Source organism: Mus pahari, chromosome 14 (genome assembly GCF_900095145.1).
Source record: "Mus pahari chromosome 14, PAHARI_EIJ_v1.1, whole genome shotgun sequence".
Lineage (NCBI taxonomy): Eukaryota > Metazoa > Chordata > Mammalia > Rodentia > Muridae > Mus > Mus pahari.
The window spans coordinates 32,008,426-32,035,500 of NC_034603.1; the positions used below are offsets into that span (position 1 = coordinate 32,008,426).

The 27,075-nt window shown below is 43.3% G+C and overlaps 1 protein-coding gene across 1 annotated transcript in view; it reads right to left on the reverse strand.

Annotated features, from left to right (window-relative positions):
• Positions 1-27,075, reverse strand: part of LOC110331676 (protoheme IX farnesyltransferase, mitochondrial) — a 115,183-nt gene that overhangs the window by 65,813 nt on the left and 22,295 nt on the right. Inside the window, exon 4 of the mRNA XM_021212474.1 lies at positions 14,820-14,944. Coding sequence (XP_021068133.1) covers positions 14,820-14,944 — 125 coding nt within the window. The remainder of the gene's footprint in view (positions 1-14,819; positions 14,945-27,075) is intronic.

A 27,075-nucleotide genomic window follows, 5' to 3' on the forward strand; every position in this document is an offset into this window, starting at 1 on the left:
AGCCTATCCACATGTATGCACCATGAAAAGCATACACATGCAGGCACATGTGTGAGTGCAGATACACATACACATACACACACACACACACACACACAGAGAGAGAGAGAGAGAGAGAGAGAGAGAGAGAGAGAGAGAGAGAGAAAGAGATTAAAAACTATTTTAAAGCTGAGGCAGGGTCACTGCTACTTAGACCAACATGGTTTATACAGTGAATTCCAAGCTACCCAGGGCTACAATGTAAGACAGTGTCTTTAAAAAAAAAAGGAGTTGGCAGGACAGCTCAGTGGGTAAGATTGCTGCTAAGCCTGAAAACCCTAAGTTCAATTTCAGGTACACATGAACATGCTGAACTGTCTCACTGACCATTGTTGTTGTTGTTGTTGTTGTTGTTGTTGTTATTATTCCACAAGTTTACATCATCTTTCTCAAGGAAGAAATGACCGAAGAACAATAGAATTGAGAAGTTTAAATATAAGGTTTCTCTGTATCCCAAACTAACATAAACAGTAAGGCCAAAGAAAAGAACAGCCTCAGAAAGAAAGAGTTAATGTCTAAAAACAAACAACAACAATAACAAAAAAATCAAAAACAAAACAAAAGCAAACCTCTTGCATGTCAATGAGAAAGATGTCTTCATGCTGTGTGAAGCAAAGACAAGAATCAGAGCTATGAACAAATAAAATATCATGACTCTTTGTAGGTAAAGCCATTAGAAACACAAGGCCTTTCCTCGAAGAGCCTGGGAGTCCCTGGGAGGGTCTGGCTTGTACGGTGAGAAGCCCCCAGCATGACTCAAAACTGCAGGGAAGTCAAAGCAGCACTGCCTCCCTGCAGACAGAAAACCCCGGCGAGGCAGAGAGGGGGCGGCATGGAGAACCCAACCACCCGGACACTTCTCAGAGCATCCCAACGAGAATACGCACCCGTGTGCATGTGTATGTGTAAGCGGAACTTGTTGGTGACAGGGAGGGAGGGCTTGAGAAAACCAGGAGTCATCAGTAACCCCCAAGTTTTTGGCCTGAGCAACGGACAGCTCACGGGACAGCACCTGGGAGAAGGTATCTGGGCAGGTTTGAGGATGGGTTGAGGCTGAGCTGTAGACATGGCTGTGCTAGACGCCAAAACCAGTTTCAAAGGTTCTGAGGAGAACAGTTGCTGGGACGTTACAAGGAGCTTTGGATACACTCCCACCGCACGGTGTTACCGCTAAATCATCTTGGCATTCCAGTTAGTAAAGAATAATCTTCAAAATGCTCTATAATCATCCCAATGTTAACCTTTTAGAGAAGACTACAAAGATCTGCACCTGGGAAGCAGAGGCAGGAGGATCTCTTTGAGTTCAAGGCCAACTTGGTCTACATAGAGAGTTCTAGGACAGCCAGGAGTTAGAGACTTTCTCAAAACAGTAATTTCATTTTAAAATGACAGTCTCGATAAGTTGAAGTTATGCTTCCTTAACTGGAATTGCCTTCCTCTACTGACCAGTTCTCATGCATTCCAACTATTCCCTGAGTATCTACTTGGGAAATAACTAAAGCCAGCTCTCCTGGCTAGAGGGGGTGCACAGGCAGGAGTCATTCAGATATGTCAAAACACAAAATGTAATTAAACCAAGAGTAACGTGACCTCAGGGCATAACAGGCTGAAACCCAGAATAGGCTAAATCATACCCTAACTTAAGAGTGTGTGTGTGTGGGGGGGGGGGGAGGAAGGGGGTGGGGAAGGGGTGGGGGGGTGTATAAATACCAATTGAAAGAGACCTTAATTTAAAACGGTAAATAAACTACCCTAGAAATAGCTTTGTGTGACCACACAGTAATCCTTAGATAGCATAACTTAAAAGTACTTTTAAAGGTATTTCCCATATAACCTTTAATTTCACTAGATAACCTAACCCAGCATACTTGCCAGGTAGATGGTGTGACTTTAATGTCACTTGCTACAGGAAATTGAGAGGTTTTCTAGCACACCACCAATGGTACACCTCTCTTCATCAATGAATTACTAAAAGCCAACCTGAATTCTTTTTATCATTCTAACCTACAGAGCATTTAGAAAGTAAGAATTCCATGTTCAATTATGACTGAGTTTTCAATTTGAAGGAAAAGTTAAGAAGATAGCAATAAAGTGTGACCCTGAAAATATGGGTGATGGGCTTAAAAAGATCTGACCTTCTCTTTCTGGAGAGAGCAGTGGGACTCAATGCTGAATGCCTACTCAAGTGCTTCTAAAAGGCTTATGAGAATTTCTTAAATCTGTGAATAGAAAACAATTAAGATACTTGGAATATCATATTTGGTGTATATGTGGACATTCGGGGAAAATGGAATAATTGAAGGATTCTGATGAAATGTGGAGAACATTGCAAATTCTTAAGTCAAGAAACACACTAATTTGGAATGCCATGAAATGAAAATTATCTTTAAGACCTCATGTTTTAATTTGACAGCTGTTTGACAACTGTGAAATGGAAAACTGACCTCAGACAACTGCTTATAAGCGAGAGAACTTTAAGCTCAAGGATCTCTCATGGAGTGATGCATGCATGTATGCTGTAGTAACTCCTCACATGGGAATAGACAAACACAAGCTGGAATTTTATTGTCTTTGAAGGTGCTGATATCCAACGGATTTAAATTTCACAAAGAGCTCCATATGACTCTACGACAATTAATGGCCCTCTCTGAAACATGACACCATCAGTAGGGAAATAACTGTAAACACATCTGCAACTTCCAGGTGTTTCTTGAAGCAATTCCGAGTTGACCCTCCTTGACTTTACCTTTAGAGTGCCAAAATACCAATGCACTCACCCCACCCCTTACAGGTTAGAAATACCGAGGCCCTCCCTGGTACAGCTACAGCCTACAACCTGAGGCTCAGGGCCACAGCTCTGCTCTCAAATCACCGAGACATTCTGCTTGTTGTTTTTATCAGTATAAAAAGGGTGAGGGCTATACTCCATTATTTTGTTATAAAGGTTTCTCTTTTCAGAACACAGATCTTTTCCTGCTTTTGTCACTTAAAGGTAGACTTGGGAGTAGGAGCCCCAAGTCACCCGTAGGTGCTGTTCAGTACAGTATGAGGAAAACAGTGATACGTTTAAAATCATGAGACTTTAGAGGGAAACCAAAGGCCTACTCACTGTTGAAAATCAGGCCTTCATTTGCTGAGGCTCATCATGACAGTTGCTCCCTTTGCTTAGGGCTCATGCATGCCAACCCACCACTGCCCTAAAACAAGAGACCAGGACTAGATTCTGAAGACCACGTGCCTCTGGAAATAAAATGTGTCACCATGGGGAACTGAGACAGGTTCTTACAAAAAACAAAACAAAGCACACAATCTTATTTGTGAAGGGTGTCAATACTATTTCCCAGCAAGGCTTCTTTGGATGATGATAGATAACCCTTTCCATATACTTAACCATGTCAGAAATCTAATATAGTCCTTTCTTTTCCCACAAGAACAGAGATCTTCCAGCTCAGCTTCCCCCTAACAATGCTCCCTCAGGATCATAGGAAACTAACTGCTTTTAAAAAGAAAATCCATCTCCTCACCGCATCCCCCTATTCAATAGTTTTTATGGTAAATAGTAGCAATAATTAACACTAATTGTATCCTTACTAATAGCAGGCTCTTAGACCTACTGAGGATTTTAGATTTTAGGTTCAGAACTGGGGTCTTGCATATGACACTAAGAATGGGTTAATAGGAAAAAACACAAACTTACTTGTTCCTTTATTTAAGACAAGGCTCCATAATATAGATCATGCTGGCCTTGAACTCATAAACAGTCTAGGCCAGGTTCATTCATTAACCTCTTTAGCTTCTTAGGATTGGGATTTCAGGCCTGGCTTTGCCTGAGCCACCTTTCCAACCTTTCCAATGCACATGGGCTTCCCATGAGCGAGCAAATACCTCAAGAGCTGTGGATTTGGGACAGGTAAACACCATCTTACCAGAAGAGGAAAGAAAAACACTAATGGGAAAAGAGACGAATCTGAAGGAAGGTAAGTGGGCCCTTAGGAGATAGGATGCTTTGTGCCAAATTCTGTTGGCGTGTGGTGTGGGGCCAACGCTACTGAGACTAGAAGAGCAGTGGGAGGGGACCTGTGAGAACTGAGGTCCCCTGAGAGGCTCTGATGTTAGGCAGACAGGGAATTCCAGGAGCTCAAATGCTCTTGAGTGTGGATTTCGGTGTGCGTGGAGAATAATTCCTAGACCACAGTGGCCACAAGCACCGCATACAGGCATTAAAAATACGGAGTTCATTTTCTCAACAACCTTATCTATTCGCAGACGAGAAAAATGCAGGTTCAGAAAGGTTATGTCAATAGCCCAAAGCCACAGAGCTAGCAAGTGGCAGGTACAGGCTGGCTGCCAGGTGGCCTGGCTCCAAAGGAATCAGGTGTCACTGAGCATCTTATGTGCCAGAGATGCATGCCCTTCTCAGTAACCATAGGCTCAAACAGTCCCCACTCTCACTCAGCTCACAATCAAATGGAGAAGATGGCAGCGGCCAAGCACTCAGGCTCTTTGAGCTGATAAGAGAGAAGCACAGCTTACTGCTCTACTTGAGAAAGGACTCACCAGGAAGTGGGTGGTAGCAGGGACATCTCCTCTGAGGACCCCACAGTGTTGTCACTTTAGCTGATTTTTTAAAAAAGATTTATTTACATTTATTTTATGTGTGTTTTACCTGCAGGTATGTATGTGTACTATGTGCATACATGGTGATCATAGAGATCGGAAGAGAGTGTTAATTAGGTCTGCTGGAGTTCTAGGTGGTTATGAACAAGTTGTCACGTGGGTGCTAGGCTGAACTCAAGTTCTATGCATGAGCAGTAAGTGCTCTAAGCACTGAGCCATCACCCTAGCCTCTGATTCAATCATTACAAGGATCCTTGCCTAACATTTTCTTATTAACATGTTTATAGATCATCTTTTCACTATTATGCTAGGACCAGCCTGGACCCCACCAGAGAGCAGCGCCTAGAAGAAGGAGGAGCTGAGGAGTCTGCTGAATGGATAGCACAGAAAGTAGCAGACACAGGTGGGAGAAAGAGGTGTGGCTTGAAGAGAAGTGAGCCATGCAGTGGGGATTTGCCCTCTCCACAGAGAACAGATAGCCTCCCGGTGTTAGCCTGGCACACTGTAAGCCTGGCTGCCTTGGCAAGGTACAGGAAGCCGTCCATGGTCTGCCTCTGCTGTCTGCTGCCTACCTTTTGCCTCAGGCTAACGCAGCACTACCATGTCTGTGGCTTCCAGAATGTTCTTCCTGTATGGTCTTTGCTCACCAGGTTCCCTCTGCCTCAGAGGCTGCTCTTACCTGTACACACCCAGGAAAACCAGTCCTCCTCATCCTCACAAGAGAACTCACTTCCCTGAGCTTCCCTGGCCTATCAGGTAGAAATGACCACACCCATGGCTTCCTTTTTCACTCTGCCAGCACATGGCATTGATTATTTCGAAGCCACCTTAAAGGAGGGAGCAACTTTTTAAATCTCCAGCAAAAGCAATCAATAGCTATCTAAGGATAGGTTCAGAAAACAGCAATCAGCGATGTAAGTATTCCCACTACTTAAGGGTACCCTGTCTGTTGGTTGCTATTTTGTCCTATGTGGGAGGGGACAGGGGGTTTTCGGAGGGGAAAACAGGAACGGGGATACCATTTGAAATGTAAATAAAGAAAATATCTATAAAAAGAAAGAAAGAAGGAAAGAGAGAGAGAGGGAGAGAGAGAGAGAAAGAAAGAAAGAAAAAAAGAAAGAAAGAAAGAAAGAAAGAAAAAAAGAAAGAAAGAAAGAAAGAAAGAAAGAAAGAAAGAAAGAAAGAAAGAAAGAAAGAAAGAAAGAAAGAAAGAGAGTCTGCCTTCCAGTTCTAGCCAAATCACAGGCCAATGAAAGGCAGGAGACCAACAAGTCCTTATCCCAATCATTTTAGCCTGTACTGAGCAGAATAAATGAAGTTCATAGGAACCAGTGTGGCCACATGTACCTGCCTCTCAAAGCACACACACAAAACCTTAAAGCCTGAACGTTCACTGAGTGTTTACAAAGGGGTCACTCTGGAACAAGGAAGTGACCTCATTTAAGCCAAGCTGAAGAGATGATGGGAATTTGGAAGCAACTTCTCCTCTTGGGGGAAATCACTTGGGATTGAGCAATCCATGACTATGTTCGAATGTAGCTACATGCTTACTCACGTATGCCATTTGGTTAGTCAGTCACTGAGAGAAACCAGGCTCAGTAAATTCAGTTCCTCACTCATTGACAATTCCATGGGCATCTTAATAACCAAGAGTTACATTTTTAAAGTCAGAGGTTGTACTGTACTTAATCCTCATTATTTTAAATTAGTAGATGACAAGTAGCATTAGGTGAAGGAACTTTTCCCACTTTAACTGTGTAAGAAATCTGTATATAGCTCTTCTTAATCCTTCTGACTCAGTTCACCCAAGGGCTGCACACACAGCGACCAAGGCACTAAGAGGACAAGCACCCCTTTCCACAGCTAAGAAGAACCTGAGGACATTAGACATTGATCAATGGTACTTTTCTTTCTTATAAGCTAACAGATATAGATCTTCTCTACCAAGGAAATCTCGGTCAGAATACAAGCAGGAGCTTCCTGTTTTAGTAGCATTTCCACTTTTCTCGGTGGATAAGCTGTAAGCGCTTGGGAATGGTGTTAAGTACCCACATTTCTCCGTTGTTCCTCCCTATCTCCACACTCCATCACTCAGATCTTTGTTCCTGTGATCAGTGCTTCCGAGAGAAATCTGGCATTGGATCTGAAGGAAATGCCATGACGAAATTTCCTAAGATTAATCACATAGGTAAGTAATTTCCCCTTCTCACCAAACACTATGTTCTAAAACTTCTTGGAAAATCAGTAAGACAGGACTGTGTGGTCACAAAAATGTGAATCTTAGGACTGACTTAAATCACTCACATGCACACTGTAAAGGTTGACTAGCCTGCCCAGCCCAGCCTAGGCAGCCTGGCTCTCCAGTACAAACCAGAGGCATCACAGACAAGTTGCAAGGTACCCATCCTCCTGCTTTCAGAGGCTCAATTCCCATTGCTATCCACAGGTGGGGCTCAGCATGCAGCCTGAACCACCCCAAGACTCCATTTTTAAACACATACTAAAGCATCAAGGGCTTTTTGTTTTGTTTGTCACATATTTAAACCTTAAAAGCCAACAGTGTGCCACTAAAGGAGTGTGGGCAGAGATAAGGAAGCCGGCTCCCAGGCAGCGGCCACACAGCTTGCTTCTCCATCAGCACCATCAGTCATCAGTAAACCAAGAGTCAGCCTGATAGAAAAACCAGGGGGTGTGTGGGGGGGAATCTGTGGTTCAGAGCAGAGAACCACTGGCTAATGGGATTCAGAACAAACTAACAGGAAAGGCGAAACACAAGCAAAGATCAGGAAAAGAAAGAAAGATATTCACAAAGAACCTCAGCTTGACCCCTGCTAGGTGGGGGTGACAGATATGCAGGAAGGAAACAAGCCACCCAAGGCAGATTTTATCACACACAGACTCACAAGCCAAGAATCCTAGCCCCAAAAGTCATATGGCTACCATTTGCCATCACATCTCAACTATCTACTTGAGAGAGAGAGAGAGAGAGAGAGAGAGAGAGAGAGAGAGAGAGAGAGAGAGAGAGAGTGCTTGCACACAGGTACCCTCTGAGGCCAGAAGAAGGCATCAGATTCCCTGGAGCTTCAGTTACAGAAGGGTACAAACTGGTCAATTTGGGTACTGCAAAAGCAACTCAGGCCCTGAGGTAGAGCGGCACATACTTTCAGCACTTAACCACTGAGCCATCCCTCTATCCAGCCCCCATATCTACTTTTTCACCAACTTTTCCAGACTATACACATAATTCAATAATTGCTTTTCCCTTAGTCACATGTAAATAATAAGCATACAATATGCACAAACTTGCAATAAATATATACCATATTCGCACACATATTACAGTTTACAAACAAGTTGGGGATCCCTACTCCAAAAGTCCAAAAACCAAAACGTTTTGAGTTCCGACAATGAAAATTCCATACTTTTGTGAAAGAGTCAAAATGTAAAACTTTAGGTAAATTTGTCTGTAAGTACCTTCAGACTAATATATAAGATACAAATGAAACATCATTAAACTTCATGTTTGACTTACGTTCCTCCTCGAAATATCTTATTATATATTATATGTTATTATCTATGTGTGCAAACATAACACAGTCTGAAAGGATCTGAAGTTCAAAACCTTCTATAGTCCCACGGATTTCAGACAAGGGAGAACCAGGCCTCTGGGTAAACTAGGGAAACGCACATTGTGTCTTTCAGTTCTCTACTAAGATCCTAAGAGGGGACAAGTAGAAGACAGCAGGTTCTGGAAGTATGGTGGTTGTGCCGAACCCCGAGCAAGCCTTTCTTTTAATAAAAGCCCTGACAGTACACTGGTCTGGCCTGGGCATTCATTCAGTGCTCTAGATCTCCCTACCACTCATGATATCATCACACGGCTCTGCCTGCTGAGTAAATAGCAGCAGTGATATAAGGGAGGATCCTGAGGGCAGGGCTTGCGATGAAAACAGCCTGATTCTATGGTGGTATTGGACTGACACCTCAGCTAAGAAGATGAAGCCGCAACACTCTAGGCCTGGTTTGGCCATTTCAAACTTGTGAGCAATGATACCACCAAGCTTCAGTTTGTTTTTCTAAAACACAGAAATAAAGCCACCTCACAGTCTCATCACAAGAAGCAAATAACAGCCAGTTGATGTGGCAGAAATCACTTTAAAAACCTATCTACGAATATCCTGTTCAAATCATCACCTGGGCATCTGTCTGCTGGCAGGGCTTCACCTGGGATGATTTTGGCAGTGAATGCCAGTGCCAAACTTATCCCACTTAGATCGATCATTCTGGACAGGAGAATAAAATGTAATTTAGGGGCTATTTAGAGCTATAGAAATTCAGGAAAACAGACTCCATTTAAAACACACTTTCTTTTTGACGTTGTTCAGCAATGCTCATCATTTTCCTTATATATAAAAGCCGTATTTAGTTGGAGCCTCTCCAACTACATTCAAAGATCTTTCTGCAAACCTTATGTGGAGCAGTAGCTTATCTAAATAAGCCATAAGCCGGGACCTCCAGAGACTTGAATGACTGCAAGTTCAAAGTTAATACACTTCTCATTGATTTGTCCTGCGCATATGATGTTAAACAAATCCTATCACTGGTCTTTGCTAACAGAAGTCTTCTTCAGAGTACGACACCAAATTCTCTGGCTGCTTTTGTTCAACATGGAAGATGAAAGTCAACTGCTGTTGCTCTGGGCAGACTGTGCAGTCAAAACAAAAGAGACATCAGAGAAAGGGGAAACTGCAAAGAGACATTAGATATTAATCTCATATTCACCAAGGGGAAAAAAAAATCTTTGCTTGGTTCTCCTTTCAGAGTTTAAAAGGCTATGAATTTTCTTTTCTTTAACTGCCCTGTAAGTCAGAGCTCTTCATCCAAAGTCCTTCCTTTTTACCTCATTTCAGCCATGGGAGTCTCTCAAATACTGTCAGCTGCAAACAAAACTCACGTTTCTTTTTGACCCCATTTCATTCACACCTCTTGATCTCTTTCATTTCCTTCATGAAATTTTTCAACATCCAGCGGTGCACTAGATCCCAAAGATAACATTCCTTATCACACTTACCTTTCTAATTACAACCTACTACTCAGACCTGAGGCTAGTTATGTTTTATGTCTTTCTTGTAATCTTCCCTAAAATAAAGCCTCTGAGAACATCAATGGCTCTTTTAAAAGACAAGTCCCAGTTATGAATTCCTTCTTTATTCATTTGATCTTTCAAAAGAGCCATTTAAAAAAAAAAAATCCTGTGAACATAGATTCAAATGCAATCTCATGTATACATGCTTAGAACTTTATTTGACACACAGCAAGTGCTAAATAAGGGTTACTGTCTGTAATTATTACTACACACCTTTTGCCATTTGTCTCCCTATATCTGCCTCAAAATGGTACACAACTGGCCTCCTCCGGTGCTATCAGCAGAGGTGATAGATTGATGAAATATGTAAATCATAATCATTCCCTTCATGGAAGTAAGCACTATAAAGAAGAGAATGCAAATGCATAATTATATAGTAATACCAAAGTGCCTAGTAACCAGTTAGAAGTGATATGCTACAAGAACTATTACATAGATGCAGAGCGAACACTCAGACTCTCTCTGGAGAACTATGACCAACGGGCTGAAGTTGTAAGGTGGCGGCTTAGGGCTCGACATGAGGAAGAGAGTTTCATTCTTTATAATAGCTGACCACCTAGAAAGCCTTGAGAACCAATGAACAAAAGACAATCTTCCAGGACTATTGAAAACAGATAGAACACAATACACAGTCAAAGCTTTACAGTTCACTGATAGTTGCAGAAGCTGAGGCATAGAGTGGAATGCCGGTCATCGCTAGTAAACTGTATACAGAAATAAACTCTTATCAACACAGCCCCTCCTAAAAAGCCGTGTATAGTAGCCCTCCTTTATCTGCAGGGACTATACACTGAGACTCTTACCAGATGCTTAAGAATTAGACAAACCCCTGTATTTATCCCCACATATATATACTTGTGATAAAGCCTTAATTTACAAACTGGGTGAAGCAAAAGAATAGCATCAGCAATAATAAAACAAAAAATTAAAACAACATGTGATAAGCTATTTAAAATGTATTAATTATTAATTTATGGAATTTCTAGGGTACTTGATTGTGGCTAACTGAAACACAGAAAGGAAAACTCTACAGGAGACTACTGTATACATAAAATGAGTAAAATAAACCCAATTACAGCTCATCACATTAAATACTGAATTCTAATTTTTCTGACAACTTTTCTTTTTTTTTAAGTTCTTAATTCATTCTACTTGAATTTCCTAGGCTATGGTTGTCATTTGTCAAGAGCTGATCAGTCAAAGGCATGCCCAGCGCTCTGTCTTTCAGTTGTTAAATTGGAAACACTCACGGCCTGCTTTCATCCTTTGAAGGCATGCCCACTTTAAAGGCACACTTGGCTTTTGAATGGCATGTGTCTACACACACCACAGGACCTTCTAGTGCTCTGCTTTTCCATGTCAGCGCCCATGGTTTCTCGCACACAGCCCCTAAGTGCTGCTTACTACCTGGCCCCTCAGAAACTGAAGCCCACTTTCTCTCCTTAAAACAAATGGAAGAACTGCGTTCCAAAGCTTTACTGTTTTCCTTCAGAGATCACAGAAGCTGGATGCAAAGAAGCAATAGGACTAGGTGAATAATGCCTCAAATAAAGCACATAAAAATTAAGAATACATGTAAGATATTAGTTGACTTTGTTTATAAATAGGAACAGGATTTTTCCCCCTCCCATGGATGCCTATGAGTAGCTGACACACTCGTTAATGTGAACACAAACTTTCGAAAAATTTCTGTCTTTACCTAACTGTTATTCAAAGACCTGGTTCAGGGGCTGGAGAGGTGGATCAGCAGGCAAGAGCACTGGCTGCAGAGGACCCAGTTTGGTTCTCAGAATCCACCTGACAGCTCACAACCATCTGTATCTTCTCCAGCTCCAGGAAGTCTGACCTCCACAGACACCAGGGATGCATGTGGTGCACAGACATAAATGTAGACAAAATATTCATACATATGAAATAAAAATAAATAAGTCTTAGTTTGGTGCCTACTGTGTTTGTTCTCTGCTCTGCTCATTCTGTTCGACCCTGCTGATAAATGGCCCTGTACCCCTTTGTTTCTTGAGTTTATGAGACTGCCTATTAATAACTTAAACTAGACTCTAATACTGCATTACTGAAAACCAGGTACAGCAGGGGAAGCTGGTAAAACCCTAAGAACACTGGAATGTAGTATGGTGAGAATCATGGCAAAGTTTAAGTACTACAACACTTCCAAATGCAACTAGACCCCAGACAAATGGAGGAAGGCTCACAACAGATACAAGAAGCCTGTCTGTTGGCATGTGCTCACTGAGCAAGCACCACCCCCAGCACTCAAGAGGGATGGCAGTGACCAGTAACACATGGGAAAGAATGTGACAAAATGTCTCAGGAATGGGGACTGTGATGTGAGGGGGGTGCAGGCCTGGAAAACAAACTGAGAAGGAAAAAAATCACCACAGGAGCTGACAATGCAATTGCGTGGTACCAAAAGAAACCCACTGTGGATGCGGCTTTTCTCCATGGTTTTATAATCTTACAGAACCTAATCCACATATGCAGGTATACAGCTGGAAGCCGAGCAGCTAAAACACACAGTTCTTTAAAGTTTCTAACACCTCGGCTGGGGCTCAGTTCCTATCAGTTTCTGCCTTCATGAATGCCTTCTCCTTGACTACTAAAAGGGTTATGGTTTTCTTGTGTGTACACTCGTTTGTCTGTGCATGCACATGCCTGGCAGTACTAGGCCAACCTCAGGTGCTGCTCAGTGGCCTGCAACTTGCCTCGGGGACTAGACTAGCCAGCTACCTAGTTCCAGGGATCTGGGTGTCTCCACCTCCCTGCCCCTGGGATGACAAGCCTGCCACCACACTTGGCTTTTTTCCAACATGATTTGGGGGATCACTTGACAGACTGAACTATCTGCCCCACCCCTAAGAGAGTTAGTTGTATTCATAAAAAAAATCCTTGAGCTAACACTTCAGAGGGTAAGGGTGGGAAATGTGACTGAGAAAGTAGCACTCAAAAGTAACATTTGTAAAGATTACATTTCATGTCATCATTTGTGTGTGTTTATATGTGTGTGCATGCACGTGTACATGTATGCACATGCATGTGTGTCCTTCAGTGACTGTGGAGGTCAGAGAACAATGAGCAGAAGTTAGTTCTTTCCTTCTATCACATATATCTTGGGAATTGAACTCAGGTCACCAAAGGATTGGCAGCCAGAATCTCACTGAGCCAGGATCCCATGGCTCACAACTTTTATATTTTATAATATTCTGATGTTTAAAAACCATTTGATTCTTTTTAGTTGTTGTTTTTTAACTCAATTCTCATACATTTATATAAAGTATTTTCTTTGAGTTTATACAATTTAAATGAAAACAATAATTAGTCGTAAGGCTATTTGCAGTTCCTATTTTACAAAAGGGAGGCTAGAAACTCAAAGGTACCCTGGCTTATCCTTCTGCCTGAGAAGGCCTAATACATGGAGGTTACGATTACCAATGGAGAAACAGACTCCAGGAGGGGCTACTTCATGGAAGTCAGCATAAACGGCTGAGGTGCCTCGGCCTCACTGCAGACTGCAGTTCTGCTGTTCTTTTCTTGAGAACTACGCCATCCTCTCTGATGCTGGCCTGGCTATAAGATTATTTTGACGTTAAAATAAACAACAGGCCAGTGTGTGTGGTGTCACATTCCTTTAGTCCAAGCACTGGGGAAGCAGAGGCAGGCAGATCTCTGTAAGGCCCCCTTGGTCTACATGATGAGTTCCAGGCCAGCATAAATACACAGGGAGACTCTGTGTCAAAAGCAATAACAATAGAAACCCTATTTGAAACAAGTAACATCCTCCAAACGTGGAGGACATTTTCTGGAGGCACGTGATTTTAAGCATAATCAAATGACTTCCCCATAGTTTACAGACTAGCTTCTTCTATACAGCATGCTATGAACATTCGAGCTGGTTCCTGATGGTAATGTGGATTCCTGTTTGAAAACTGTGCCAACTGCTCTTGGGTGTTCTGGTGATGAGGCAATTTTCCTTAAATTTTAGCCAAGACTTTTTCAGTAGAGTATCTTATGGAAAAAAACCCACAACGTTGGGACACACCACAGTGGCCAGGCAAAGGAAAAAACTATTTCAGAGAACCATCTGGGTGCTTAAAATAGCGAGAAGAAAAATGATCCATTAAAATTAATACTTGACTATTAATTCTATGATATAATCTGGCTGTACATACCAAATAAACAGTAGTGCTGAACTACTGGTTTTTTCAAAAAGCTGGGCATGTTCCTTTCAAACATCCTGGGGCTGGAGAGATGGCTCAGAAGTCAAGAGCATGTGTTGCTCTTCCAGAGGGACTGAGCTCATCTTCTTACACCCAGGCTAGGCAGATTTCAGTAACCTGTAACTCTAGCGGTAGATGTGCCGCCTCTGCCTTCCCTAGACATCTGTACTCACATGCACATAGCCACACGCAGACACACATACACATAAACTAACAAAAATGAAATATTTGAAATATTGTGTTTTGCATAGAAGTGGCTTAAAATGCAGAAGCTGTATAAGGTGGCAAATTGCTAATACTAGCTCCTTGGGAGACAGTGGTAGAAGGACCCTGTACAGTGTGTTTAAATCCCCTTGTAGTGACATAGCTAGACTTTAATTTTTTTTAAAAAAGAAAAGACAAGTAAATAAAATAGAAAGAAAGAAAGTTATATCAACAGCATATAATCATGATGAATTCCAGGAAAGGTTTCTGAAATAAAGAGAACACAAAGTTTGTGCAGTTTTTAATACTTTTTAACCCAAGGAATCCTGACCATTTCAAGTACATAGCTTGTTGCACTCATCTATTTCAAAAACCAAACCAGACTAGACCAGACCAGACCAGACCAGACCAGACCAAACCAAACCAAACCAAACCAAACCAAACCAAACCAAACCGAGACCTCCACAGGCCACCTCTGTGGGTTCAGGATGCTTCTCCAGTAGGACATAGGATCTAGGGAGTTCTTCCAACATGAAGCCAATGAGTAATAACAGCATCACCTGGCTCAGAGGAGAACTGACCTGATTGATGGAGTTGGCTGCACAGGATGCAAGGCCGGTTCCAAGGGATGTAAGCAGGAAACAGGACCAGTCGAAAGGGCCTGGAGCCAGTGCAAAGCCTGCTGAAGTGGTGCTTACCACGAGAGCTGCAATATAGACACAGAGATGCTGGTCAGTAGCTGGACTTCTAGGAGAAGGCATGGGGTACAGGAGCCATCTCCCACACATACCAGATGATGATGCCAGCACAAACTCTGGGTGGATATTCTTACACCTAAAATTCTACATTCTGGCTAGCAAGATGGCTCCATGGAAAAAAGTTCCTGCTCCAAGACTGACAACCTGAATTCAAACATTAGGACCCATATGGTAGGAGAAAACCAACTCCTATAAGTTGTCCTCTGACGGTCACATACACACCATATACACTACACGTATATGCATGTACACACACACACACACACACACACACACACACAATGTAATATATTTTTTAAAATATGCACTTTTCTGATGTAAAAGTTGTAGATACAGAATACATAAATATTTCCTTTTAAACTCCATTAGATTTAAAGGCAGGAAAATAAAACGGGTCTTCCAGATTCATCCTTCATTTATTCATTCAACAAATATTTATGCACTAGCAATTTGCGAGCAATAATATACCAGTGCTGGCAACTATAAAAGATAAAGCTGTGCTCAGTGTTCTGAGTACACAGAGAGAGGTAAGAGACCTGTTTCGTATGAGTACCACACTACAGCAAACAGCAAGGGCTTGAACTCTGCAGTACTCCAGACAACTGAAACAGAGGCCTTGCCTACAACACAAGTTCATGGGGCCGTAATGGAATAGAGGAAGATGGTAGCACCATAGCCACCATCAGTTTGTAAACAGAGCCATATGGCTCACACTAGCAATGAGGTTCCTGCTCCTTGGGAGGCCCTGGTGTTTCCTTCTTTGAGTTTATAGAAGCTGACAGAGCTAAGAAGAGTCTATGAGAGGCATGGAGATAAGCAGTAAGAAGTCCCCAGAAAATTCTTCAATGGTGAGCTAATCAGGAAAGCTTCAAGCTAGCACTGCACTATGGAGAAAGGAGAAATGGAGAGTGTGATCGGGTACACAGCACAACAGGGAGTTGGGAATGCTGTGTGTTCTACATGGATAATGTCTTTCAAACAAGCACATTTGTACCCGGGTAACATGGGCACTGCCTGAAGACACTGTGTGTCTGGATGTGCAGGTGCACACATGCACTGAAGGTCAGAAGACAACCTCATATGTTGCTTCAGTATAGGTGGAGACAACATGTATTTTAGAGACAGTGTTGTACCACGGCCTAAGATTTGATAATTAGGCTAAGCTGTTGGCCCATGAGGCCCCAGGAACCTTCTAGTCTCTGCCTTTCCAGTACTCAGATTATAAATGTCCACCATGTCAGGCTTTTTCTTTTTTTTTAGATTCTGAAAGTAAACCTTGGGTCCTCCCATTTGCTGAATGAACTACCTTCCCAGGCTTGGAGCTAGTTTTGGTTGTCGTAACTAGGGGAAGAGAAGATGCTATTTTCTGGAGGGCAAAGGCTATTGTTCTTTTGCCTATCTTTCAGGGAGTACACAGGAAAGCCCACAACAAACTCTGTCTACTCTAACACCCTGACCTAGTCCAATCCATCACTGCCGGAGCTTCCTCCCTAACTGGTCTCCCAATCCCACAGTGCTTCTCTCTGGAATGAACTGGGCACAGATCACAGCACCTCACCTCCAATGGAAGTGGTTGAAATTGTACCTGCAATAATGTTCAAACTCTCCTTGGCTGTACTAAAGTGCACCCACTGCTCCTCAGCTGGCTCACCACTGCCCAGTCACATGGAGCTATGTACTTCAGGGTCCTTGCTCTCTCCCTCTTTGAGCTAGCCCCTTCTCTTTCTTTGGGTTCCATGTAGGCTGTCCTTAGGGAGACCATCTCTGGCCATCTCATCTATAGCAGGCCAGTCCAGAAGCTCCCTCCCGAGGTCATCCTCTGCATTTCCCACTGGCACTCACCACACAGTGACTCCTCACAGAAATGCTAGCTCCACGAATACAAGAGTCCCGTGGGCATGGTTCCTGCTCTATCCTCAGTGGTGTCACCATAGCCGGAAGAAAGGAGTATGCACGGGAGGCACAGGAGGGAAGGTGATAGCTGCCAGACTGGACTTTATGTCATTTGGTAGCCAGCTGAGAGTCCCTGGGAGTCTGTGCAGGAAGGAGACCCACTGTGAAGTCCAGTCCCAGGCAACGCAGGGACAGGGAAACAATCTACCAAGTGACCTCATTGATCCCCTGTGAATGAGCACAGGGAGAATGAGCAATGGGAACACTAGGGGTGTACGGGATTAGAGAACTGTCAGAATGCCGTGGGCAGGAGAGGTGGGAAGACAACAAGGAAGAGGAAGGAAAGTGTTTGCATGCAGGCAGCATGGAGGAGACAGACCACGGAAGAGCACAGCAGAGCCACAGCAGAGCACAGGCGATGGAGCTGTGCACCAGGAAATGTGCTGCTTCTGAGGAACCGTAGGGCACGGGGGTGGGGGTGGGGTGTAAACATATAGAAAGTAGACAAGGCACAAAACAGGAGCTCAGAGGGGACACTGGGAGACAGAAGCACAGGGCAAAGGGGACAGAAATCATAAGCAGTGTGTGTCCTGAGAAGGTGTGTGTAAAAACCTCAGAACATCACAGCTTGAGGGAAAACATGGAAGATGCAAAGACTTGGAGACTAGAATCATGGAGATGAGGTGCACTCCTGAAAGCTACATGAGATGCTACAGGAAGGGACTGGAGTGGGACTACTGCCTACAAGGGTACATGCTAGCGAAGGAAATGGCATCTATCTATCGCCCATAGCATGCCCTTCAGTCTAGTCTCATCAGGGGCTTATAGAAGTCCTTCAGTTTTACCATATGGACAAGACTTTTCCTAATACCTGGATCAGATACAGTTTCTCTCTCTCTCTCTCTCTCTCTCTCTCTCTCTCTCTCTGTGTGTGTGTGTGTGTGTGTGTGTGTGCAGGTACATGCACATAAGTAGGCCACAGGCTGACATCCAGTGTCTTCCTCATTTCCCAGTGTTTTCTCTATCCCTCCCCTGCCTTTTTCTTGAGCTAGGCTTCCTCACTTAACCTGAGACTCACAAGCCCTGGGGATCTTCTCGTCTCTTCCCTCCAGTGCTAGGACCCCAGGCATGCACCTTCACGACCACTTTTACCTGGGGAATGAGCATCTGAAGTCAGGTCCCCTGGCTTGCTTGTGGAACAAATATTTTGTTTACTAGGCCATCTCCTCAGTGTGGTCTCTTAAATTTCTATTTTTCTTTAGCTGTGCTCCATGTCAATTTGAAATGCAAAACAAGTATATGTGCTAAGAATACTGTATATACAGCCAGCTTTCTGTGACTAGAACAAGCACCTGAGAGAATCAACTTATTAAAATGACAGCAACCACTCATTACTGTGGTAGAATTTGGGATCTCTAAGACCTTTCCAGAAAGGATGACAAGCCAACAATGAATATATCTACCAACTCCATCAAAGCATCCCACGAAGGAGTCTCTAACAGCATGCCTCTTGGGCAAGAGGTCTTCCTTTGACACAGTAGGTGCAAATGCAGTGAGCACCTGGCATTCCCATGGCAGCTTCCTCCAGAGCAGAGCAGACAGGCAAAGGACTAGGGAGCAGAGAAGCCAGGGCAGGGGTGAGGGGGCAGGGCTCTATGAGGGCTACAGAGGCAGGCAGGTCAGGAGATGAAGGAACAAAGGAAGCTGGTCAGACACTAGAGGCACTGGCAATCCCTCGGCTTGGGGGACAGTCTACCTGTCCCCCAGACACAGCACTGCACGTCACAAGTGCACATGACGGTGTGGCAGCAGCTAGCACCTGGCAGGACCTGGGACAGTGCAGCAGGCTCAGCACTCGGACAACATTTATTTTGACGGAAACGCTCTGGGAGCAGTTTTTTAGCTCTGGTTCTGTAATGACTTATGCTCCAAAGCCAACTCCATGGTGATTCCAGGCCTTGAAAATGACTGTTGTGTCAGTTACCATCACAGTAGCTGACAAAGTACTATCATCAATGAACTGTCAAAAACAAACCAAAAGCCTGAAGACTTTGCCTTGTTTAAAGTTGAAAAAGGGTATACAAGCGTAAGAAAACTTCAGATGGGCAGCGATGCACTCCTTTAATCCCAATACTTGGGAGACAGAGGCAAATAGATCTCTGAGTTTGAAGCCAGTCTGGCCTACAGAGTGAGTTCCAGAACAGCCAGGGCTACACAGAGAAACCCTGTCTGGAAAACAGAGAGAGAGGGATGGAGGGAAGCAGGGGGTGAGGGAGGAGGAAGAGGAGGAGGAGGAGGAAGAGGAGAAAGTAGAGGGAGAGGGGCAAACAGAAAACACTTCAGATTTCGGACTCACATACAGTTCTATCTAATAAGCTCAGAAGACACAGAAAATGGTTTACAAAAGGCTAACAAAGGAAATGAAAATGAGTTTAGAAAGAAGTAAAAATGAAAAGTTTACAGAATTGGGCCTTAGAACGTATAAATGGTGACACACGGACAAATGACAGCAGCCGCTCATGACTACGATAAATGAAAAGTTTACAGAATGGGGACCTTAGAATGTATAAATGGTGATACACGGACAAATGACAGCAGACACTCATGACTACGATAAATGAAAAGTTTACAGAATTGGGCCCTAAGAATGTATAAATGGTAACACACGGAAAAATGAAAGCAGCCACTCATGACTAGATAGAATTTGGATCTCTAAGACCTTTCTAGAAAGGATCACAAGCCAACAATAAATATATTTACTGACTTCATCAAAGCAATTAATTTAAGGAGAAAGGAAGAGAAGGTTGATGAATTGCATTAGTAACACCGAGCAGAGTAATGTCCCTATACAATGTGGCTGTCGCTGCAATTAAACTTCACATTGATTTCCTGGGATTCATTACACGGAATCATTTTGCAATACCAGGATCTCATTAAAAGCGAATGTAATATATTCTTTCATTAATAACTTTTGAAATCGTATTTTATTTGGTAATCTCATATTCTGTCCCTTCACAAATAAACATAAAATCAATGTTGCCAACCAAGCATGACCCTGTTCAATCCAGACCCAGAGGTGCAGCATTGGAAGCAGGTGCCTGAGAAACCCCAAGGAAGAGTGACAGCCCCACTCCACTCCTTGGAGCCTAGCCCACCATTGCTGTGGAGTGGGTGGTCAGCCGGAGAACTCCATACTCTCCCTTTAAGAGAGCAAGCTGCAGCTTCACTCAGCTGCCCGCCAGGAGTACAGGGACCACTGAGGCCCAACTGCATCCCCACGAGTCAGATTAAGCAGCCAGGGCATCCTGTTTGCAAGCACACCACTGACAAGGTTCATTTGTCTGCCTGCCTCCTTTGGGGAGAGATTTCAAATTATGTCCCCTAAAATTAAAATGTTTACTTTTGTTAGAATCACAGGCACTCTCTGAGGGACGTGAGGAAGCAAACACCTGCTCAGACTTGTCGCTGAGGGTCACCTGCCAAAGACTTCCAGGTGCTTTCTAGGAGCTAAGAAGAGCGGCACAGTGGCCAGCAGAAGGAACTGGGCCCTTGATTCACACATGGACTTAAGGACCTGCAATCTGCCAACAGCACTCAACTTGTGCTCCACGTGAAGATGGTGGTCCTGACCAACAGCTGCCTTGCCTTCAGTCCATCAAGGCAGAGAGTCTACCATTCCAGGTCTGCAGAGCTCGCTTAGGAAAATGGTGAAATAGTAACTCCGTGGCAGGGTGGGCGCTTAGCAAGGCAAGCATGGCAGCAGTGGAGAGCACAGGGAAATGGACTCTGGGACCCCTTACAGGCCTCTGCAGTGTGCAAGGTGGGAAGACGTGAAGGTCTGTGCCAGGGGCAGCCATGTAAACAGAGCTCAGGGCTTCATTACTGAAGAGCTGGAGTACTGGAGAGAAAGAAAACTCCCAAGCTCAAAGAATGACAAAGTGTTAAGAGGAAAATTATAAAATGTTAATGTTAAAAGAGTCACTTAATCTAATCTTTCTCTGGAGAATGTTAGCCCCAAATCTAGTGACAAAAAGCTATTTCTACCTGACAGACCCCTTGGGGCTCAATCAAGAATTATCCCACTGTGCCCTCACACACCCAGTCTAAAGCAAAGTCCTCAACACACTTACCTATGGATGCAGTTTCTGCCTCTGCAACAATACTGGGTAACTTCTACTTTCTTGATACAAAGCTTCAATTATGCACAAGCGATGGTGCCCCAAGTCTCCTCTCCTCTCAATGAAGTATCCCTGGTAACCAGCCATGCTTGGATTCCGGACTCCTGTCCCTGCTAGTGCTGAGGACACTTTGTGGAGGCACAAAGGGTTTCACTTCATCAAAAGCACTCTGCACAAAGATGGTGACTATCAAGGGCTTAATTAAGTGGTGCTTTGGTAACTATTAAAATGAGCTCCCTAGAATTCCAAAGCAGCCCTCCTCAGCCACTCAGCTTGCACTTCACACACTAAAGCCTCCGTGAAGGGACTGAAGGAAGCTCGCCAGCCAACGGGCTTAGTTTGGGGTGTTGGTAAAGCAACAGGGTAAACAATTTACATGAAAGTGAAGCACTTCACAATGCCCAAGTCAACATGCCTTCACACTTACTCAATCATGAGAACCACAGCTTCAACCCTGGCATGTGGCTATCCCAGACACGAAGGAGGAAACAAGACTTCAGCTTAGATTTGATAGTGTCTGTGTCTGTCTATCTGTCTGTCTCTCGTAAGAACAGAACCCACTGCAAACATGTTAACTAAGTACAACCCCAATTCGTTATTTTATAACTGGCACTTTGCACATCTTAAAGTGAATCTATCAGTATAGAAGTAGATGAATTTCAATTAGAAATAACTATGTCTTCTATGACGTTTATATATAATAATTATAAATATCTTGATACTTCATATATTTATATATAGTGATACTTTTCATGCAATGGAGGTAGTTAACAAAGTTCAAGAAGCCTGCTCTAAACAACAAGTACTAGCAGTTGATTTTATAAACAAGGAGCTATGCAATCAACATGGGTTTCAGCAGGAATCATCTGGTATAGCATTTAGTTCTCTGTTTTATGGAAAATTGTCTAGTAAGTGCTCCAAAGATTCCTTTTCATAAAGATGAAAAATCCCACTAAATGAAGGGAAGACACCCACACACTTGCCTAGCAGATTACAAAATCGTAAGAAGGCAAATCAAGTTCTCAGACCCATCCCCTGTGTGGTACACACAAAAAGTTCCACAGGTGTGAGAGGAGCTTTAAGGGTCCCAGAGGAGAAAGCCTGATGCTGGCAATGCGTGTCAGGAGCCCAGGGCACACACTGTAAGCTGTGAAGGTGTTGGATTTGTCTGTCATTGTAAACTCACCCTTCCAGAGCTTGTGAGGCAGATTTAGCCAGCATCCCTATTTGCAGCCTGACAGTACAGTCTCCAGAACAGCCATTAGCCCCTGGGAAGGTCTTCCCTTTTCTGATATGCAAGAGGCTTCCTCAGAAACTCGGCTTCATCAAGATGCTTAGAGGCCTTCTACTCTGAGAATCACAGGGCTCTGAACACACGTATACGCCAACGGGACAAGGCTCACGCTCTACCCTGGTCATCAACATCCTGATTTCCCATAAGCTCTGCCCCTAAATACCCTTTATGTTTTAATATTCACTCCCAAAGGAATTAAGTGAAGTGAAACACTGATGAACCAATCTGGACAACTGACAGTTCTGATTCAGCATTCGGGAGGAAGACTAAAGTCATTAGCTAAACAACACAAGTTTTCTGTAGATGTCAACTTGCCTTTAGAGCTAATACACCTCACTATCACTGACAGCAGACACTGTTCGACATCATAAGCCAAACTCCACAACCTGACACTGTGTTCTCACTGGGGTTTTTTTTAATGGAGAGGCTAAAAACAGGTAATGAATTTGTGTATGTGTTCCTGGAAAGTGGTATAATTTTTGGTTAATAAATCTCAGAATTCAATAGAATATAACTTAATTCAGAGGTAGGAGATAGTCTCTTCTGCCTTGCTAATGATTGTGTATCTTTTACTAAATAGCTGTTCTTGTGATAGCCATGTTTGTCTTCATTTCTACTAACACTCCATGTTTCAATTGATTGAATTTCTAATTTAAGTGAGGTTTTAAAATTTCCTAGGCTGGCAGCCTTCTCCAAACTTCCTGATACAGTCTTCTCATCAGCATCCATATCAACTGGGGCAACAATTCTTATGCATATTGTTAATTCTTGAGGAGAAGTCAACCGAGGAAAGGCAGGACATCGACCAGGAGTAGCTGATTATCTACAATCACTTTGGGTGAAAAGATAAAAAGTTTCATAGAGATTTAAAATAACAGCAGCAGAACTTACTAAGTCTCCCTTCCTTCCTCCCCCACCCCCTTTTCCTCTCCTATATACTTAATGACAAAGTCTACTCTGAAAGACGTAGGACCAAATTAAACCTCTTCCCTTCAAATGTACTGCTGCCAGAATGAAGTGTTTCAATATGGTTACCACGGCAATTCACCAAGCAGCATTTGGTTTGCATTTAGAGTTAGCATTCAGCAAAGGGTAATCAAGTGTCCCTCAGCCCTCATGAAAATATAAATAAGAGTTGTTTATACACTAAGCTAATGCCACCACTAAGTGAGACCCCTACATAAATCTTTCAATTACTGATTTTCTTTGAACCTGAGACCTTTTCTCCTTTGTTACCCAATTCTTAGGCTTTTCCCCTCAATAATGAACTATTTCTCCTTAAATATATTTCCTACACTCAATAACTGTACAACCTTGCTGTTTTCCTTTGAGATAGAATGGTCAGATATTTACAACCTTCCCATAAAATGGACCCTCCAAAGCCAAAGCTCAGGCACAAAGGTTAAACCTAGGAGTCCTATTGTCCCTGAAAAGAGTTTGACAAAAGGGACTTGTTAGCCAAGCAGTTGCCACTAAACAGTGAAGTTTCTCTCAGTTACTTACCAAATCTGCTCAGTGTGACCACCCACAGCCAAGCATTTTATTTTTATTTATTTTTTTATACTCATGCAAGTTTATTATAAAAGAAACACTTTTTTTCCAACATAACATTTTTAATGATTCCCTGGGAATTTCACATCATGCAACCAGATCACACTCACTTCCCAGTCCTTCCATGTCCTCCCACCCCACTCTTTTGACCCCACAAAAAAGTAAAGGCAAAAAAAAAAAAAATAGAAAAACAAAAATAAACAAGTCCAATTTGTGTTATCTATATACTCACTGGAGCGTGGGCAAACTCTCAGCAGACTGCTTTGTAAATAGGACCGGGTTCTCTCTTGCCATCAACTGTGAAGAGCTACACTTCAGCGTCTCTATCACTTCTGAAGAGTTCTCTTCCGTGGTTTCCTGTCTAGGCTGATATGTTGGTGGAAGGGGTTGGAATGGGGACAGGGGTTGTCACAGACGACTTCCCTGTCCCTTCCTCTCAATTGTCTGTTTGCCGTCATCTAGATCACTGCAAAGGCAGCCTGCTTGCTCAACACAGTCAGAAGGAGGATGAATTATGGGCCTCCATCATTTTCTGAGGACAGCACAGATCACAACCGCTGGCCCCAGGTGCAGTAGGACCACGCCCAGACAAGGCCCTCAGAGACAGCCCAGACCACAGACATCAACACGGCCCCAGGTGGCAGTGCAGGACACTCAGATCAGTATGGTCCCCAGCAGCAGGACAGCCCACACACATCTACATGGCTGCAGGCGGCAGCACAGACCACAGACATTGGCATGGCCTTTGGTGGTAACATAGGCCACAGACCTCAACAAAGACCCCAACAGCCATGCATTTAAATGAGTGTCTTCATTCTGGTCATGAACGTACTGAGTCCTTTTTTACATCTGACTGCTGAGTCAGGACTGAGCCACCTCTCTTTCTCTCTGGGCCTGGCTCCACATATCCTTCACCATTTCAGGACCCACTGAGCAACAGTCCTTCACTCCCAGTGGGGATGTCGCAGTGAGGAAGAGGCAGTACTAACCGAGCAGCACTCTAAACAGCCAGTGCAGCTTTCCAACAAGAACAGCACTCTACACTGATGAAGAACACGTGGAAGAATGCCCTTAGGGACAGGGTCTTTAGGTGATCCTGGATACCAAGAGCTGCTTGCCTAGCCTAGTGGGATTCATTGTTAACATTTACCTTCATTATTTATCTGAGCAAGAAAGACAATTGTTAACTGAAGAATACATCATTTAGAACAAATCAAAGTCTTTGACGATTCTCTGAGCTCGAAGGGCACAGTTTTTACAGATATGAACGTTTAAGAGGAACGAAGTGGGGCCACCTTCAATACTCAATAGATGCTGAGCTGAAAAAAAGCGGCAAATTATAGACTTCAGGACACAGTGCCAGCAGTAAGCCAACTAAGGACCAAGAAGCATAGCAGCTTACGACCACTTGGTTAGAAAAAGGATTTCTTAGCTGTCCCTCAGTAGTAAATCACTACAGTGCAGTAAAATACAGTCATGGACTACATTACTGACTTCAGACAAAAATAGATCACATATGCAATTGTGGGCTCACAAGATGTTATCACCTAGTGACATTGTGCTCACCCTGGTTTGGTGATTAGTACTCTGTTGTCTGCACAACAAAGTCACCTGCCAGAACAGGTCCATTGCTAAGCACTGCAACCGTGTAACAGATGATTTGTCATTAAGAGGCTGAGCTGTGAGCAAAATGGCAGAACAGAGTCCACTACGCTTTCTTGCACTATTGAGCAGCTAGTTCCTGAACACTCTTGTGTGCAAGGCACTAGACACTAGTCAAGTGAAAGGTGATGGTCAACCAGGTTCCATCTACAGAATATCTACAAGTCACTCTACCACATACTTCATACACTGATAGAGGAGTTTCACTGTGTAAGGCCAGGAACTCTGAAGAACAGAGCAGGGGCACCTAGCCTCCAGGGAGGAAGAGGAGGTATGTGTCCTGGAGACAGATGGAAGGGCTGACTCAAGAGCTCCAGGGTGAGAGAGGGACTGGGTCAGTCTCTTCCCACGCAGAAATGAAGTCTCTCAGAAGGTAAATATTGACAAAACTACACCTCTGTCTTTATAAAGTCAGTGGACACAGTACTTCTCTTTCTATTCCTGACATCCATGTTTACTATTCCTTCACATCTGTGGTTTAAGAAAGACATTTGTCAACTTTCTACTTTACCGCAGAGCTTTCAAAAGCATTTACAGAAAGGTTTCCAAAATAACAATTGGCAAACAAAACAAAACAAAAAAACAAAAACTTTTTCAGCACTTAACAACCTTGGAGCATTCTTTTATTTCTGTTAGTGTTCCACTTCTTAATCTTAAAAAAAAAAGTCTTTATTTTATTTATTATTGTTGTTTGTATGTGTGACCATGCACATGTATGTATGATGTGTATTATGTAGGCATGTAAGCGCTATGATGCAAGAGTCAGAGGACAAAGGACAACCTTGTAGACTTGGTTTTTCTTGTTCCATCTTTACATAGATTCTAGGAGTCAAACTTAAGCTGTGAGGTTTGCAGAAAAGGGCTTTTACCTACTGAACCATCATACTGCATCCCTTAATCTTAATAAAAATGATGCTACCATGTTTTGCTTTGAACTGAAAACTAAGCCAAGTCTAGCAATGTAGAATGAGAAGCAACCCCTTGGTGCCCTCAAGAGTTTCAGACAGCCTCCTCCCGGAAGGTGACCTGCTTAGAGCTGCGGAATCTAATAGGAACTCAGGTATCAGGAGTAATGGGCAGAGGCTGGGTAAGCAGGCAGAGGGACAGGAAGATAATGGCAGGAGAGAAGTCTTCCACTGGACAGGAACTAAGCCCAGATGTTGTGTGGGATGAGGAACAAGATAGATTTCTGAGAGTTAAGAGGGATCAGGAGAGGGAGCTCAGCACTCTCTTCTCCAGGTATGCTATGGGAACCATATGTATCAGGGTCATCAGTTGAAATTCTGACGCCTAAAATGCAACTCAGGCCAAGAGTGAAGGAATTTTGGGAGAAGATGCCCAGAAACTTGCATTAAAACAAGACCCCAAGGATCTCAAAGGCATATGATGTTAGAGAAATACTAGAGCTCATTGGGTTGGAATTTCCATGTTTGGGCTTTTAAAATGACGGGCATGGGATCTCCGCCGCACTGCACAACTGCCCTTGGAGCTGCTACATGTT